The sequence below is a fragment of the Eretmochelys imbricata genome, chromosome 4 (genome assembly GCF_965152235.1).
Source record: "Eretmochelys imbricata isolate rEreImb1 chromosome 4, rEreImb1.hap1, whole genome shotgun sequence".
NCBI classification, from domain to species: domain Eukaryota; kingdom Metazoa; phylum Chordata; order Testudines; family Cheloniidae; genus Eretmochelys; species Eretmochelys imbricata.
In genome coordinates, this window is record NC_135575.1 from 100,315,517 (window position 1) to 100,333,512 (window position 17,996).

The window sequence follows — 17,996 nt, forward strand, 5'->3', positions numbered from 1 at the left end:
TGCTGTGGGAATATTCTGATGTGGGGATCCCTTAAGTTCTCCTGCTGAAGCTGTTGCATTTTGGGTAACTAATTAAAGTGTGGTTGGAGTGGGGGACTGGACCCATCATCTTTCACCTGCCAGGTGGGTACTCTAACCACCAGGCTAGAGAATCTCTCTCTCTCTTTCTCTGTGTATATTGGCCCAATGACTCTTTAAGCCCGTGAGGTGCAGGAGACTCCCCTGTTCAAATCCCCTCATGGGGAGGGTGGAATTGAACCTAGGTCTCCCACATCCCATGTGAGTGTTCTAACCACTTGGCCAAAAGTTATAAGGTGGGCTCCTTCTCCAGTCAGTTTGTTTGGAATGAAACACATGCCTAGTTCATTCTCACAAAAAACAATTTAGGCACCTAAGCCACCTGAATGCAGGAGAGGATTCCTGGTTGTGGATTACAAGCAGAGATAGGTGCCTACATCAGGGCTGCAGGAAAGCACTTATCTCCATGAGAGGAGTAGGGTTTAGGACACACCTCCTTGTGTTGGCATCTCCCACTGGCTAACTTATGTGGCTTCCTGCTTAGCATGCTGGCTTTTATGGATTGCATTCCTAGGTGCCCATCTTTCCCCATTCATTGGATACGGAGCCTTGGTGCCTAACTCAGGCTTTGTGGATTGCAGTGTTGTTCCTGTGATTTTCTAGGTGCCTAGTAATTACTGTAATTACATCACCTATATGCGTCTACACTTTGCTCCTTGTGTCGACAGTGTGCATCCTCACCAGGAGCGCTCCTATCAACTCTAGTGTCAGTGTGGAGCATTGTGGGAAGGCTCCTGAAAGCCAGTAACAGTCAACGTAAGCAATGCAGCGTCTACACTGACACTGCGTCAAACTAACTACATTATTCTTGACTCTACACCACTTGTAGAGGTGGAGTTATTAAATCGGCAGAGTGGGACAGTTATGTTGGCAGGAGCGAAATTTAAGTGTAGACATTTCCATGGTGAGGTGGACATAGGCTGCCTTGCATCGACCTAACTCTGAAGTGTAGACCAGACTTAAGTCCCATTGTGAATCTGGGCCTGAGATACTACAGTGATGGGTGCCATAGAAGAACATGGAAGGTTGCATGAATAGAAAATTTTTAGGGGCAGAGGGTGCAAGTGACAAAGCCTAAGTTGCAGGAAAATGTCTGAAGCATTGAGTTTTTCAGGTTTAAATCTATTTGCCAAACTAATCATTTTTACCTCAATTTTTTTTAAAGAAGCTGCTGAAAAGCATTAGAATGGATGATTAAAATCTAGGCCTGTTTATTCCAACACAGAAAAAAGACTTGACTCAGACTCACAGGCTGGTTGGTGGCAATACAGAAGGCAGAAAGCTGACATACTCCTTTGTGGGGATTCATCACTTGGACCAACTGAACATTTGAAGCCATTTTGTTGTGTTTCCCCAGTAGCAGCAAAATCGTGTCAGAAAAGATAATTATCAGTGTGTTGATTCACATACACACATACTCCAAGATATCTCAGAAGTTTTCCTGTCTTCTAGGCACAATCACTTTCTTTCCCCTCCACTCCATCACATCACTGAGGACCCACTTTACGCAGTTTTATATCCATCCTACCCTTGAGTCAGCCAGCTAGCTCTGCTTGCACATGTCGCTGGAGGTTTCATCACATGACAATCTTTAAATAAAGATTCATCTTCAGTTCCTGGAGACTCCTGAAGAATCCTGAAGAGTTGGCAGCCCTACATCCTTTCGTCCAAAGAGGATCACACGAGAATCCTTTGAGAGCTCTACAACAATGCTTCTTACTCTTTAATTGTTGTCTGGAGTGTTGTTGTAGCCATGTTGGTCCCAGGATATTTCTTAGGCTTTGTCTACACTGACACTTTCGTCATCAAAACTTTTGTTGCTCAGTGGTGTGAAAAAAAAAACACACACCCCTGAACGACAAAAATTTTAATGACTAAAAGCACTGGTGTGGACAGCACTTGGTCAGCCCGAGATGCTCTCCTGGTGATGAAGTTACCACCCCTAATTGGGGGTGGTTTTATCTGGTTGCTGGAAGAGAGCTCTCCTGACAACAAAGAGTGGCTACAGTATGCACCTTACAACAGCGCCATTGTAAGGTGCGCAGTGTAGACATGGCCTTAATCTTTAGACATTTAGAATCCATGGTAATGACTGAGGTACAAATGTCTATGCAGATTAGACAGATAATCAACCAGAGGGGTTGCTGATGAGCAAAGGAAATCTATCTTGTATCCCAAGGGCCAAGTGAACTGTTTCTCCTGAACCCCCAGTTCCTGCTCACCTGGGCAGTGAGAGGCCAGGATAGGGGATTTAAACTGAGATTCCTGCAAACCCCTGAGGAGCTCAACCAGCAGCCCTTAAAGGTAGCCCAAACTGGGTTTGGTTTTTGGAACATAAATTGTTAAACATTTAATGGGAGAGAGGATGAGGGGGGAGGCATAAAAAGAAAAATAGAGTCACACTGTATATCATAAATACCGTGTATGTTCAGATATTAAACAAATGATTTGCAAAGATGGTTTTGAGGTTAAGGCACTGCAGTAAGACTGCACTGAGATCTGGCTTCAGCTCCTGACTCTGCCACAGACTTCTTGTGTGGTCTTGGGCAAGTTACACGATATTTCCGTGCTTCAGTTCCCCATCTTCCACAATGGAATAAATACTTCCCTACCACACAGGAATGCCGTGAGGAGAAAGTCATTCATTAATATTTGTGAGGTGCTTATACACTATGATGATGGGAACAATATAAGTAGGTAGATAGATGGATGGATATTATTCCTTAAATATATTCCAATTTTTAATCCGGGCATGTGCATGCTTTTTATTGTGTTTTTTAAAATTCCTGAGTATTTCAGACATTGTGCACGCACTACAACTATAGCAAACACAATTTTAATCCATTCCCAGATAATTAGTCACATAACACTGGTTAACTCCCACAGTCTCATTTTCACAACAGTTTAGATTAGGAATGGCCTTTTCTTCATATGATCCTGTGTCATTGTGAAGCTGGTGCAACCTCCTCTTTGGATATCCTAGATGAGGAATTGAGCTCTTATGTATCATAAGACCCTGTGCTTCAAAGTGTAAATATATATTTTCTGGTTTTCCCCGTATTAGTCATTCTTAATGGAAATAAGGAAATCATCTTTGACTCAATCAAGCCTACTAAATGTGTGCACAATTAGCTCTCACACTGCAGAGATACAGTTTGCATGGTAACAGATTTAAGTTTCAATCGCTAGTTTATTATATACTAACAAAATGCACACATGGTTCTGTACTGTTCAGAAAGACAGTTTAAAATTAATATTGTGCATGAGATTGGTTGCTATAAAGTCTTGCCCACTCACCTTTGAAAAAACAATCTAACGTATGAAAAGGCAGTAACAATAAAAATAAGAATGCCCTGAAAACATGCACTGTATGTTTTTTTGTCCAAGAGAAATTTTACCTGAACTTTGTGAAGATTTCTGTTGTGTTATGCAGCAGGCAAAGCTAAAATGTATGTTTAACTAAGTGAGTAAAATAGATTATGTGGGCCAAATTGAGGTCTCTAAACAGTTCTGGTCTCTGCACTCTGTGGCACTGCAGTAACAACTGGGAGCCCACAAGGAGTCATGTTCTAGTACAGCACTGGTGGCTAGCTATGCATGAGAAAGAACACGTGGAAATGGAAGAAGCAGAGTAGGGAAAGATCTTGGAGGGAAATAGCGGGAGAACATGGAGAAACAAAGGGAGAGATAGACTGGTGAAAGAAGTGGAGTGGAACAGACAGGAAGAGAATCTGAAAAAATACTCAGGATAGAGAAAAGAGACATGAAAAAAAAAAAAGGAACAGAGACAGAAAAAGTTAGAACATTAAGGCTTGGTATACACTTAAAGCTTGTACTGGCATTGCTATATGAATCAGGAGTGTAAAAAAACTGTACTCTGTCTTGACCGACATAGCTATGCCTACAAAACCCCAGTGCACAAGTAGCTGTGCCATCAGAAGTGTGCTTCTGTCAGCATTTCAGATCAAAACATTGCGTTTTGATAACATTGAGAAGTTTTATTTTCATTTTTTAAAATTGTTTTCATAAAATAAATTTTGAAACAGTTGTTTTGAAACAAAAAAAATATCAAAATGTTCCCCTCCTATATTGTCAAAATGGAATGCTCCAACCTTGTTAAAAATTTTTTTTTTTAAATTTCTACATGAAATTTCATCAGAATTGACACACTCCCAAAGAATGCATCAATTTTGATGAAACAGCATTTTCCAACAGGAAAATATTCCATCCGAAAATTTTCAACCCACTCTAACTTGAACAACTACATGCACACGTTGGTATATTACCAACCCCATACCCATACATCAAGTGGGTTAGGCACCAACAGTCTAAAGTTTACATTCGGTGTCATGAGCCTTATTTTATTTGTAAGTACTGTTCTAAGAAGTTACTTCTCACAGTGTCTTGAGGTACTCTGACTAAACTGTATGTATTACTAGCAGTGGATAAGTGATTCCAGGAACAGCTATAGAAAGTATGGCCATATCACTGTGACACTGAATTTGTACACATATCCTGAGGCTTTATTGCAAACTTAAGGAAAATTCTCTGTCCAAAGAGTGAAATAACTGATTTTTAGAATTCTTGAGGGGAAAAAAAATCAAATTTCTTAATGAGATCTCATGAAAAGAAAGGAACTACCTACAAATTTCCCTCTTTCTAACCCTCTAACATGCACCCACTGCTCTACCTTCCACTTCTTTTTCTTGTGAAGAGTGCTGATGTTTAGATAAGGAATATTTCTGCTTCAAACAAGGACAACAAAAGATATGAAAGGTCACACAGGCAGGTTTTGAAACTTGTTTTTAAAAGTGACATCAGTTATAGAGCACATAATGGTCTCTGGCTCTGGTGACTAGAGTTGCTCAAAGATTATTTATCTGCTACTACTATTGAAAGCTACTGAAGATTCCCCTTTTCAGATGAAACTGTTATTGGTCATGAGTTACATCCTTTCCATTGCATCAGACCTGTTCAGAGACAGAACCCTCCCTTTCATCCCCCAGGATACACAGGCCCCCAAGGAGTTGCTCTGTGGCACCTGTGACCTAGACTTCTACTTCACACCCTCTCTCGGCACATCTAAACCCCCTTAGTTCCACTGCCTCTTGGGCAGTATGTACCCGTGGAGTGCAACATTTGCCCTACATGCAAGAGAATCTCCACTAGCTTTCAGTGGTAGCAACACTTACAGCCTCTTTTCAGAACCCCTGTCCTATAAAATGAGCTTTTTACATGCTTCCTCCATTTTACAGAAGTACTCAGCTCTGAACACACAAGCATAAATACCTGGCATACATATTGTCCCAGAAGAACTACATCAGACTGACTAAAATCTACTAACTAGACCAATCTGTCCATGCTTGGACTTCAACCAATTTTACGGAAAACAGATCTTGTCAAACAGTCATCACTGAATGGGGGTGTTTCTAGTGATGTTCTGCAGGGATCAGTACTACACCTAACGCTACTCGGTATTTTCATCAATGATCTGGAGTACAAACTGGCAGACGACAAAGTTTGGCAGAAAGATAAATAATGATGAGGACAGAGCAGTCATACAGAGCGATCTGGATCACTTCATAAGCTGGTCCAATTCAAACAAAATGTGTTTTAATGGGGCCAGATACAAGGGGTACATCCAAGAGCAAAGGATGCAGGCCATACCTACATAATGGGGGACAATATCCTAGAATGTAGTGACTGAAAAGGATTTAAGGGTCATAGTGGACAAACAGCTCATATCAGCTCCCTGTGAAGTGCTGTGGCAAGAAAAGCTAATGTGATGGTTGGATGTATAAACAGGGGAGCTGTGAGGTGTTTTTACCTCTGTAGATGGCATTGGTGAGACAGATACTAGAATACTGCATGCAGTATTAGGGGTGTGGGAAAAAAACACCTGAGCATATAAGTTATACCAGCTTCTCCTGCTGACATAGCTACTGCCGCTCATGGGGGGTGATTTAATTATGTTGATGGGAAAGCTCTCTCCCGCCAGCATAGAGCAGCTACATGAGAGATCTTAGAGCAGCACAGCTACATTGGTACAGCTGAGCTGCCGTAAGCTCTCATGTAGACATAGCCCAAGTAACACTACTTGAAGCAGCATTTACCCAGGTTACATGCCTATACTCACCTCAGAGTGGAGTTTTGCACAGACTTAGGGTGCAAGAACAAGAGCTGCATAGTTCATGGGAAGTTGGACCACCACCTTCCTCCATAACCCCATTTAGATTCTCTCATACAAAGGGAAGATTTGAAGGAAACTCATCTCAGGGAGTTTCCTGGGCCAGGTATCCACCGCATGCAGCAGAGTATATTTTGCTATTTAATTTTTATGTTTTGTATTTAATATTCACCTCATTCTTAAAAAATGAACTTGAACATAAACTGCAGAAAAAAGTCAGATTCCTGTCATGTTAACAGTAGATAATTAATGTCCTCCTTTCCCCTCTCTTTGTTTAGGTTTCATCACACTTTGAATGATTTTGACATAATGACAGCTGAGGATTCCACTGCTAGGATGAGTAACGACTCCTCCAACATGTCTACAACCAAAGTTCCTGAAGGTGTAGCTGGTGCACCTAATGAGGCTGCCCTGTTGGCACTCATGGAGCGTACTGGATATACCATGATTCAAGAGAACGGGCAGCGCAAGTACGGTGGGCCTCCACCTGGCTGGGAGGGGTTGCACCCTCCTCGTGGCTGTGAAGTCTTTGTTGGTAAAATTCCTCGCGATGTGTACGAAGACGAGCTAGTGCCTGTGTTTGAGTCCGTAGGACGTATCTATGAAATGCGCCTGATGATGGACTTTGATGGGAAAAACCGCGGCTACGCTTTTGTTATGTACACACACAAGCATGAAGCCAAACGTGCTGTCAGAGAACTGAACAACTACGAAATCCGTCCTGGTAGGCTTCTAGGTGTTTGCTGCAGTGTGGATAACTGTAGACTGTTCATTGGAGGTATACCCAAGATGAAGAAGAGAGAGGAAATACTAGAAGAGATCTCCAAGGTGACAGAGGGCGTGCTAGACGTCATTGTGTATGCAAGTGCAGCAGACAAGATGAAAAATAGAGGCTTCGCCTTTGTGGAGTATGAAAGCCATCGAGCGGCCGCCATGGCCAGGAGAAAGCTGATGCCTGGGAGAATCCAACTGTGGGGCCACCAAATTGCTGTTGATTGGGCAGAACCAGAGATAGATGTTGATGAAGATGTAATGGAGACTGTTAAAATCCTGTATGTGAGGAATTTAATGATTGAAACCACGGAGGATACAATTAAAAAGATCTTTGGCCAGTTTAACCCTGGCTGTGTAGAACGGGTTAAAAAAATACGCGATTATGCCTTTGTGCACTTTACAAGCAGGGAAGATGCAGTTCATGCCATGAACAACCTCAATGGCACTGAACTTGAAGGCTCATGCCTGGAAGTTACCTTGGCCAAACCAGTAGACAAAGAGCAGTACACTCGTTATCAGAAAGCAGCTAAAGGAGGAGCAGCAGCAACAACAACAACAGAAGTAACTCAGCAACCCAATTATGTTTACTCTTGTGATCCGTATACACTAGCATATTATGGATATCCATACAATGCTCTGATCGGTCCCAACCGAGATTACTTTGTGAAAGGTTAGTAAGCACAGTTGAACATAATCTAATTTGGGGGCATTATTGCCAGCTTTGCTTTCAAGGGGGTGAGGAGGCATGAATCTGTCTTAAAAGGTAACAGATGACACGTTTTATATTTTTCTTAACTTACCTTTGCAGCACAGTTCGTCATAATTATACTCAGTCTTACTTTATTAATGCTAGTATATTGAAGATATTTTTCTTTTGACAATGCCTTTCTAATATGCAGACAGGTGTAAGGTAGCGGTGCACTAGTGGACAGAACACAGGATTGGGAATCAGGAGATCTAACTTCTATTACTGTTGTATTACCCTGGGCAAGTAACAGAAGTTTTCTATAGTTTAAGTACCAGACTTCTTGAGTATAATTATCCAAAGTGTTGTACATCTGCACCTCCCTTTGGCTTCAGCTACAGCGCTGGGTGCTCTGAAAAAATCAGATCCTAGGTATCTCAAAATAGGCATCCAAAATTACAGGATGCCTTTGAAAACCTTAGCCATAAACTCTCTATGCCTCAGTTACTGCATCTGTAAAAAACTGATCATACTGTACCCTCCTTTACGAAAAGCTTTGAGATCTGTTGATGAACGGTACTATATAAGTTAGACATATTGCTCTTACTATTGGAATTTAATTGTTATTGAATTCTATATATTAAAAATTAACAAAAAAATTAATCATTCAGGTTTAAATTGCAACAATTATAACTGACATTTGTAATTGCAAGTGGTTTTGTACTGCCATTACAGAGAATATAATTTACTGAAAATGTATTTCCCAGCCAAGTTCAGTTTAACAATAAGCATGATCTTATTCTTTTACCACCTATATAAATACAGAAATATTTGTAAACCCTAACTGGTCAAAAGTTCCAGCCTCAACTCAATCTCCCGATTGATATCTGCAACTATTTCTGCAGGAATAGGAATCAGTTAATTGGATGTCTGAATCAGAGGCACCAGAACAGGGGGTGGGCAAGGGGCCATGGCCCTCCCACTTTTGAAAGTGGATGGGCCTGGCCCTCCCACTCTTTGCCATGGACCCAGCCCCCTGCCTCTCCTCTCTTCCCCCCCACCCACCAAGGCCTCAGCACTGGCCAGGCTGGAAGCTGGAGCCCAGCCCAGGGAGCCTGGGCAGCTGTAGGGAGCTACAGACCATCCACTGGCCCAAGGTGGAGGGCCCCGAAAGCAGCCTCCAGCCCATGTCCCTGCCCCTCAGGTCCCCTGCCCAGGGCAAATGGAGGGTCTGCAGCTCCCCACAGCTGCCCGGGTGGCTCTTACCATGGCTTGCCTGTAGCTCATTGGCCCCCCCCCGGCCCTGCCCCCAGGCCAGGCCAGAAGCCAGAGCCAAGTCAGGGTAAGAGCCATGCGTGCAGCTGTAGGGAGCTGTGGACCCTCCATCTGTCCTCAGAGGGAGGCCCAGGAGGCGGGGACATGGGCTGGGGGCTGCTCTAGGGCTCCCCACCCTGGGCAGGTGGAGAGGCCCAGGTTCCCCGGCCTGGGTCTGGTTTCTGGCTTGGCCAGGGGGCAGGGCTTTGGGGGGAAGAGGAGGGGCCTCATGAATCATAGAATCATAGAATCATAGAATATCAGGGTTGGAAGGGACCCCTGAAGGTCATCTAGTCCAACCCCCTGCTCGAAGCAGGACCAATTACCAGTTAAATCATCCCAGCCAGGGCTTTGTCAAGCCTGACCTTAAAAACTTCCAAGGAAGGAGATTCCACCACCTCCCTAGGCAACGCATTCCAGTGTTTCACCACCCTCTTAGTGAAAAAGTTTTTCCTAATATCCAATCTAAACCTCCCCCACTGCAACTTGAGGCCATTACTCCTCGTTCTGTCATCTGCTACCATTGAGAACAGTCTAGAGCCATCCTCTTTGGAACCCCCTTTCAGGTAGTTGAAAGCAGCTATCAAATCCCCCCTCATTCTTCTCTTCTGCAGGCTAAACAATCCCAGCTCCCTCAGCCTCTCCTCATAAGTCATGTGTTCTAGACCCCTAATCATTTTTGTTGCCCTTCGCTGGACTCTCTCCAATTTATCCACATCCTTCTTGTAGTGTGGGGCCCAAAACTGGACACAGTACTCCAGATGAGGCCTCACCAATGTCGAATAGAGGGGGACGATCACGTCCCTCGATCTGCTCGCTATGCCCCTACGTATACATCCCAAAATGTCATTGGCCTTCTTGGCAACAAGGGCACACTGCTGACTCATATCCAGCTTCTCGTCCACTGTCACCCCTAGGTCCTTTTCCGCAGAACTGCTGCCTAGCCATTCGGTCCCTAGTCTGTAGCGGTGCATTGGATTCTTCCGTCCTAAGTGCAGGACCCTGCACTTATCCTTATTGAACCTCATCAGATTTCTTTTGGCCCAATCCTCCAATTTGTCTAGGTCCTTCTGTATCCTATCCCTCCCCTCCAGCGTATCTACCACTCCTCCCAGTTTAGTATCGTCCGCAAATTTGCTGAGAGTGCAATCCACACCATCCTCCAGATCATTTATGAAGATATTGAACAAAACCGGCCCCAGGACCGACCCCTGGGGCACTCCACTTGACACCGGCTGCCAACTAGACATGGAGCCATTGATCACTACCCGTTGAGCCCGACAATCTAGCCAGCTTTCTACCCACCCTATAGTGCATTCATCCAGCCCATACTTCCTTAACATGCCCCCACCCCCTCTCCTTTTAGGAAAATTCCATCACCCCTGGTCTGAATACCCAAACAATCTGCCATAAAACTATCACTACATCACATGACCAAAAGCACCATAGTAACATTTGCAAAATTGTGGATATAAATTATTATTTCAACATTATTAATAAATTCCAGAGAACACCGAAGTCTGAACTATACCACTATAAGCTAGTCGTACAACGAAAAGTACCATGAACACCAGAAAATGCATTGTCTGCTTGTGCATTCCTGATTCAAGCAAGATTCCCTTTGTTTTCAAGAACAGAGTCATTCAAATTCAGCTATTCTAACTTCAGCTAGCTTATTACTATCCGAATGCCTGTATGTGGGGGTGTTAAATATTTCCCCCATTGCTGTTACTGTGTTATTCATCCTTATTTTGTTATGTTGTTATTATAAGCAGGCAGCATAAGAGGCAGAGGGCGAGGTGCAGCTGGCAACAGAGCCCCTGGCCCCAGAGGCTCTTATCTGGGGGGATATTCTGCAGGCCGTGGCATATATAGCAGATACCACGAAGGGAAAGGAAAACAGCAAGAAAAAGGATATGAGCTTGTACCCAATTTGGAGTTGTCTGCTGTCAATCCAGTTGCCATTAAACCTGGTGCAGGTTAGTATAATTACTAGGTTGGGCAAACCTGTTGGGAGGTGGGTGGGGAGAATAAAGAGGCTTGAAATTCAGCCCGTTCTTTGAACTGAGCTTGAACTTTTTTAGATTCAGATTGGTTTGGGTAAATTAACACCCCACCCAACCAGCTTTGGTGATACTTAGGATATTTTTGTGGCTGGGACCAGTAGGTCTGTATTCTTCCTGCTGAGTTTGGCCAATCGTTCTATTAAAATCTGACAATCACTATCCTCTCTACAAATGTGAGGCAGCAAATGCATTCTCCGGCACCACTCACTGAGGGTTACTAGCAATGATCACTTGTGTGGACTCCACAGGCCAAAGGAACAAGATAGTCCCACACCTAGGTGTCCTCTTTGGGTCTAACCGTATAGCAACACAGCTGCTGGTTTCAGAGCCTGCTGCTCTGTTTGCTAGAGAATGAAGACTAGGGGTCACATTGCTCCCTGTTTATCTCCTTTGATGTTAAGTGACTACATCGGGGTGACTTGGCCCCAGGAATATAGACATCTAGAAGACAAAGGGGTTGGGAAGCAGGCAGATCTCCCTATGTGAGGATTTCCTTGGTGTGGGAGAGTCCCCAGCTGGCACGGAGCTGGCAGCTCTGGTTTCTATGCCACTCTCCTGGAGCCTCCAGTTTAGGATTATGGTAGAGCAGGAACGGGATGGCCAGATCACACAGTGCTCCAGCAATTCCTGGCTAGCAGATAGCCCCTTAGGTGCTATTACTAGCCGACAAACTTTAGAACAGCCTAGAGGCTGTTCTAAGTTACACTGGGGCTAGTGGAGAACCAGCCTCAGGATCAGGGAACAGCAACTAGTTCCTTTCCACCACCCCCTTCGCAACATCCTGTGGAAGCTGGGTGCAGCTAAGAATCTAGCCCTTGGTGTTTATAGGAAAAAATGGTAGTGGCTAGAATGAAGTTGTGGAAGTCCGCAAGACCCTGGTTGAATAGATTTCTGTTTGGGCTAACTATTATGAGGTAGAATCTGCATTCAAGTGACCAGGGTGAGCCACTGAAAAAAGTAATCATGCACTTTCCCTACAGTGTAATCCGAACTGTAACAGACATACTACTAATAAAACACCACTGACGTTACAGTAAAAATGTACTTGATTGTAGTTGTAACATTATAAAATTCTCTAATAATCAATTACAAATAAGTGGAAATCACTTTTAAGATATGCACTTACCTTAAATAAAATAAAAAAAGATGAACACTCCTAAAGGAAGATGCCATCTTGACAGTTTGATGATGTAGTTTGAGAAAAGAGGCATTCAGCTTAGTATTTGCACGACAAAAGTAGATGATTTTCAAAGATGAGGTCTGTTTTCAAAGAAAGATTTGAGATAAATTAACCTATATCCTCAGACTCTCTGGGCAAAATGTCAGTTCTCAGAGGGAGTGTCCCCACCCTTCATAATTGTGAATACATCTTAGGAGTTTCAGGTATTTCTAAAGATTACGTGAAAAATGATTTTTGATATACACACTATCTTCTTACCTAGTAAATATTTATTGACGGTATCTGTCTAATTTATTAGAACTCCAAAGATAGGCCAAAAGCAGACTCCTGAGTTCACATATTTCCAGATTTTAGGAAGGTTTGGATTCAAATCCCTAGATCCAAACCTGCCTCTGTGGTACTGGTTCCAGATCCAGTTCTAAATGGAAAGGGCTAATTTCTGATCCCTGTTAATGTGTGGTCAAAATCTTATAAAAAGAGGTATTCTTGTGAAGTTGGGTTGTTGTTTTTTTAAACCAAAATGGTGGAAAACAGAACAGCTGATCTCTCATGATTTCTGCCAGTTTGGAATAAACTCTTGCAAGATTTCAACACCACTGAAACCAAACCTTGATTTGGCTTCAGACCTGATCTGTTGCCTAAAGCTAATTCAGATCCCAATCCAAACATCACCTCCTCGAGCCATCTGTAATTATAAGTAGTCACTCAGTTATCTATAAATTTATTGTTGAAAGGTTAATTAATCAAAAGATGACTGTAAATTTTGAGGAACACACAGAATCACACATGTGATTGCTGGAGATTTTCAGCAGGACAAATTTGCTTCCTAAGCAATGCAGCCAAACTCCATTCAGAAATGGGTACAGACTCACAGGCCTTGCATGTATAACTCTCACTGTTCATAGCTCTTTCCCCTTGTTCTTCTATTTATTGCAAGTTACCTGCTTTTTGACATGAGAAGAAAGGTGTAAGATTTTTTTTTAGATTAAATAAATAAGCTGAGACCAGAGTCAAGTAGAAAGATGTGATGAAATTTGTGCAGCTAAGTTAAGCCAGAAAAATATACTATAGTAAGTAACTATAGTGCAGAGTTGGCCAAAGTGAAGCCTATAGGCCAACTGCTACCCACAAAGTTACACAATACAGATCACACTCTTCTTTTCATACAGCAATTCTGCCTATGGAAACTTCAGGTCCCAACATGCAATACTCCCACCTTGATCTCAGAGGCAGTAACTAAGATCAAGATGGAGCACTGCATGCTCCAACTTATCTCCTTAGGCCACTAAATGAGGACAACTGTAATCTGAACAGATTTCTGTAAATTTGATGTAGCCTTCCAGTTTCCTGGCAAGTTTTCAGTGTGACCCTCACGCAGGGGGAGGGTCCTGCTTTAAGAGCCCATTGAGATAAAAGTGTTTGAAAACTATGCAGTACATACAAAATTGTAGTACTGAGTCTATGAGCACACCTTGAAATATTTATAGTAATTTACAAATGAATTGAGAAGCACCCCTAAGACCTTGTATGTTGTATATCACAGTGATGAGCATGGTGTAAATCAGTGGTTCTCAAAACTGGACCTCCGCTTGTTCAGGGAAAGCCCCTGGCGCGCCGCACCAGCTTGTTTACCTGCCACGTCCGCAGGTGCCGCTTCCCGCAGCCCCCATTGGCCTGGAGCGGCGAACCGCGGCCAGTGGGAGCTGTGATCGGCCGAACCTGTGGACACAGCAGTTAAACAAGCCGGTCCGACCCGCCAGGGGCTTTCCCTGAACAAGCGGCGGACCGGCTTTGAGAACCACTGGTGTAAATTACCTTGCGAGAGAGGTTTCCTTTACCTTGGAAAGAAAGCACTGTGGATGCAACTCCAATATGTTTTTGTGCATTTGGTCTGTTCTAGTGGCAATCCCTGCTATTGGGGCCCAGTACTCCATGTTTCAGGCAGCTCCAGCAGCCAAGATGATGGAAGATGGCAAAATCCACACAGTGGAACATATGATCAATCCCATTGCTGTCCAGCAGGATCCAGCCAGCGCGGCGGCGGCAGCAGCAGCAGCAGCAGCGGCAGCAGGAGCTGTTATACCTGCAGTTTCAACCCCTCCACCTTTCCAGGTAAATTCAGCACGTAGTCCTTGCTAAGCTTACCTTGGTACGTTGAAACCCTGGCCTCTTGCCATGCCACAGTTTAAAGGGAGATTGTTGAGTTATTAGACTAAAAGAACAGCCCTACCTTGACAGTCGTCTCACACGGCACTGAATCGCTTAGCCCCACACAGGTAAAGTAGGAGTCACATGAACTATCGCCCAGATCAGCTAAATCTCAAAAGGGGTGTTCTGTGCTACTGCCTCAGCATGCCTCTGCCAGAACGGTGTGCCCTGATGCTATGCTAGGGTCTCCTTGGGCTTGGGAGGGGGAAGAGTTGAGACACTTGAAACACTGGCTCCCCCTTCAGTTTGGGGTCTTTTCCATTTCATTTGAATTTATTTTTTCGTTCCATCTAGCGCAGGGCAGGGAAGCATATTGGCCACGGAGAAAAAGGAAAGTGGTTAAAGCACTACTACTTTGGTAGTCATGCCTTGGCTTTACTATAGAGTTGCTGTGCAACATGAACTAGTCTGTACTTCACTTACCCAGTCTGTCAAACGGTGGTAATTACCCTTCCCTATCTCCCCAGAGTATTGCGAGAATAAATTCAGTAACGTTTCTAAAGCACTTTGGGATCTTCTAACGGAAGGTGCTATAGCAGCGCAATGTGTAATTGCAACAATTAAGAAGATCTTTGCAAATAGTAAAAAGCTCTTAAGTCTGACATAGGATGAGAGAATTCATGTTCAACAGAATAAAATACAGTTACGGCACTTTTAGCACTTATTCTGGGGAGTCTTTAGGTCAGCAAGTGGAAACTGGACTTACATAACATTTAAAAAAAAACCCTGTTTTGCCACTTTTGTGCATGTGGGACTAGACACAACCCCAAATCCCTTCTCAGCTTGAGGTGTTTTGTTTTGTTTTTTACTGCTCTAGCCACACCAACCTTCACATGCCATTATCATAGTCACTACTAAGAAGAAATATATAGCTCACCCTTTGAAGCCTGCTAGCACCATTCCTATAGCCGACTGGCTATTCTCTATTGACAGTGCTGAAATGCTTCCCTAAAAGGCTGTTGGTGTTGCCTCTGCAGCAGTGCCAGTCCAGTCAGGGAGCAAGAAACCAGGATGGGAATCCATCCTGAAACCCTCTCCTGGGAAGGCCACCATCAAGCTGTGGCATTGGCTGGATCTGTAAGGGTTTATTTTGATATGACATAGGGACTTTTTTTTGTAGTTCCATTTCCATTTATTATGTTAATAGTGGGGGAAAAAAAAGACACTGAGACTACTACAGCTCCAGAGTGACTCTGTGTAATTACATTGTGACAGACTCTTTGGGCACAGTAACATTTGCAAAACAAATCCCTTCCTTTTTATTATTACTTATTTGTCCTGCAGCCCCAGTCCCAGGCCAGGACACCACTGGGCCAGGCGCTGTACAAATACAAAACAAAAAGACTGTCCCTGCCCCCAAAGATCTTACAATCTAAGTAAACTTCTTGCCATAACACTGATTTGCAAAGCTCTTTGGAAACAAGTCGTGAGACTTCAGAAGGTGAACGGGGCAAGGGGAGGTATTACTAATACTTTGCACTTCAGTAGCACCTTCTATACAAGAATCTCAGACGTTTCATAAGCATGAATGAATTTAGCCCCACAACAAGCGATGAGTTAGGAAAAGTACTATTACATCCATCTTACAGAAATGAGGCCCAGTGACTTGTCCTGTGTCACAATGAGGAACAGAGCCCAGGAACTTGATTTGCCCCTATGGGTGCTGAGAGAACTGACACCTCCTGCACCAGCTAGGGCAGTGGTACCAGAGTGGGGAATGGACCCTTAGGTGAAGGCAGGCAGTGGAGGAAAGCAGCTTCAAGTTACCTTTGGAACTCCACAGAAGCCCTACTGGCGAAAACCACCTGAGAGATATCTGTTCATGTAGGATGCACTAGGTACTTTACAGACATTCGAGAAGGGACAGTCCCTGCCCTGAAGTGCTCAAGAAAAGACAGAAATGTAGACAGAGTTTAGGGAGTTCTGTCTTTTTGTAAACAAGTCAGCTAGATTCACTATGGGCCATGTGGCAGAAATGCATCTTTAAGAGGGACGTATATATGGATGGGGAGGTTGAACTATGCATAAGGGCCATGTGGAAGAAGGCACGAAAGTGACCGTTGGGGCAGCTGAAAATGAGCAGACAAGGCTGGGAACACTGGTGGAGCGGAGGAGGTGAGGGGCAACACAAAGTTTGACAAGAGAGGATAAATGGGAAGGGGCAGTAATACAGGCAGAGACAAGAAGTTAAAGTGTAACGTAATAGTAGCTGAGGAGCCAGACAGAGTCAAAGACAAAAGTGACATCACCCTTGTGCTCTAGCTCCCTCCCTCCACAATTGGCCCAGCCTACTTTCTGGCCTGTGCTTGTTGGTTCCAGGTCCCCTGGAAGAGCAGGTGATGCACATGGCTTCACTGGCCTGCCTTCCCCGCATCACCCATGACATGCAGTCTCTACCCTTACAGGCCCATTCTTGCCAGCAGAATCAAATCTACAATCTCCTAACTCTCAGTCCTAAGACTTCACCACAAGACCATCCTTCCTCAACTTTAAAAAACTGAAGTGAATCCTTTAATGTGTGGAATAATTATACTCAGCCTAGTAGATTAGATTGCTAGTGACTGAATAAAGTCTGTGAGTTGGAAGGTTAAATGCCAATTTTTTGTCCCTAGGGTCGCCCCATAACTCCAGTGTACACCATGGCTCCAAATATTCAGAGAATTCCTGCTGCAGGGATTTATGGTGCAAGTTATGTTCCGTTTGCAGCTCCTGCTGCAACAACAGCAACTATAGCCACACTACAGAAGAACGCCGCAGCAGCAGCTGCAGCTGCAGCAGCGTATGGAGGATATGCCGGCTATATACCTCAGGCATTTCCTACTGCAACAATCCAGGTTCCAATACATGATGTCTACCAGACATACTGAGACTATCAAACGGGGGGGGGGGGGGTCGGGGGGGAGGGGAGAGGGACAAACACTGAAGGAACACTTTACTATTTATGAAGAAAGAACCTACTGCAAAAGAATATGTTTGGACTCAGTAAACTGAAAAAAAAAAAAAACTGAAAGTGAAGAATGTTATCAAATATTGTGTTTGAAATATTTTATATGTGTGACATTTTCACTAATTTTTTAGGATATTTTTAAAATTTAATATACCTGTATTCATACATTTCTAAGTGACCTATATGCATTAAGCCCATTGCCCATACAAATTTATACACAGTAGTGGGATTGCAAAGGGGGTTTTTTGGGTGGGTTTTTTTTAAGCAATTATATTTTCAATATATTTGTGGTATGAAGGTTATTTTTTAGTAACTTCTGCACTCCAGAGAATTCTATTTTGTAGTGCCTTTAATAATATATCAACTATATATATATATTAAAAAAGCACATCTGAGCAGCTAGGAAATGTATAAACAATATATTTTGAAGAATATTTTCAATATTTAAAGAATACATACATTAGATTTTTGTTTGTTTTTGTTTAAAACAACAAGTATCTTATTTAAAAAGTTATACTGGAAAGTGCAATTTGAAAATGAGCGAGACCTCTGCATTT

The 17,996-nt window shown here is 43.4% G+C and overlaps 1 protein-coding gene across 1 annotated transcript in view; it reads left to right on the forward strand.

The window, feature by feature from the left end:
• RBM47 (RNA binding motif protein 47) overlaps window positions 1–17,359 on the forward strand; it is a 108,985-nt gene extending 91,626 nt beyond the window's left edge. Inside the window, exons 2-5 of the mRNA XM_077814596.1 lie at window positions 6,544–7,709; window positions 10,811–11,017; window positions 14,185–14,396; window positions 17,105–17,359. Of these exons, the coding sequence (XP_077670722.1) occupies window positions 6,575–7,709; window positions 10,811–11,017; window positions 14,185–14,396; window positions 17,105–17,359 (1,809 nt within the window). The 5' untranslated portion in view covers window positions 6,544–6,574. The remainder of the gene's footprint in view (window positions 1–6,543; window positions 7,710–10,810; window positions 11,018–14,184; window positions 14,397–17,104) is intronic.
• Window positions 17,360–17,996: the final 637 nt, after the last annotated feature.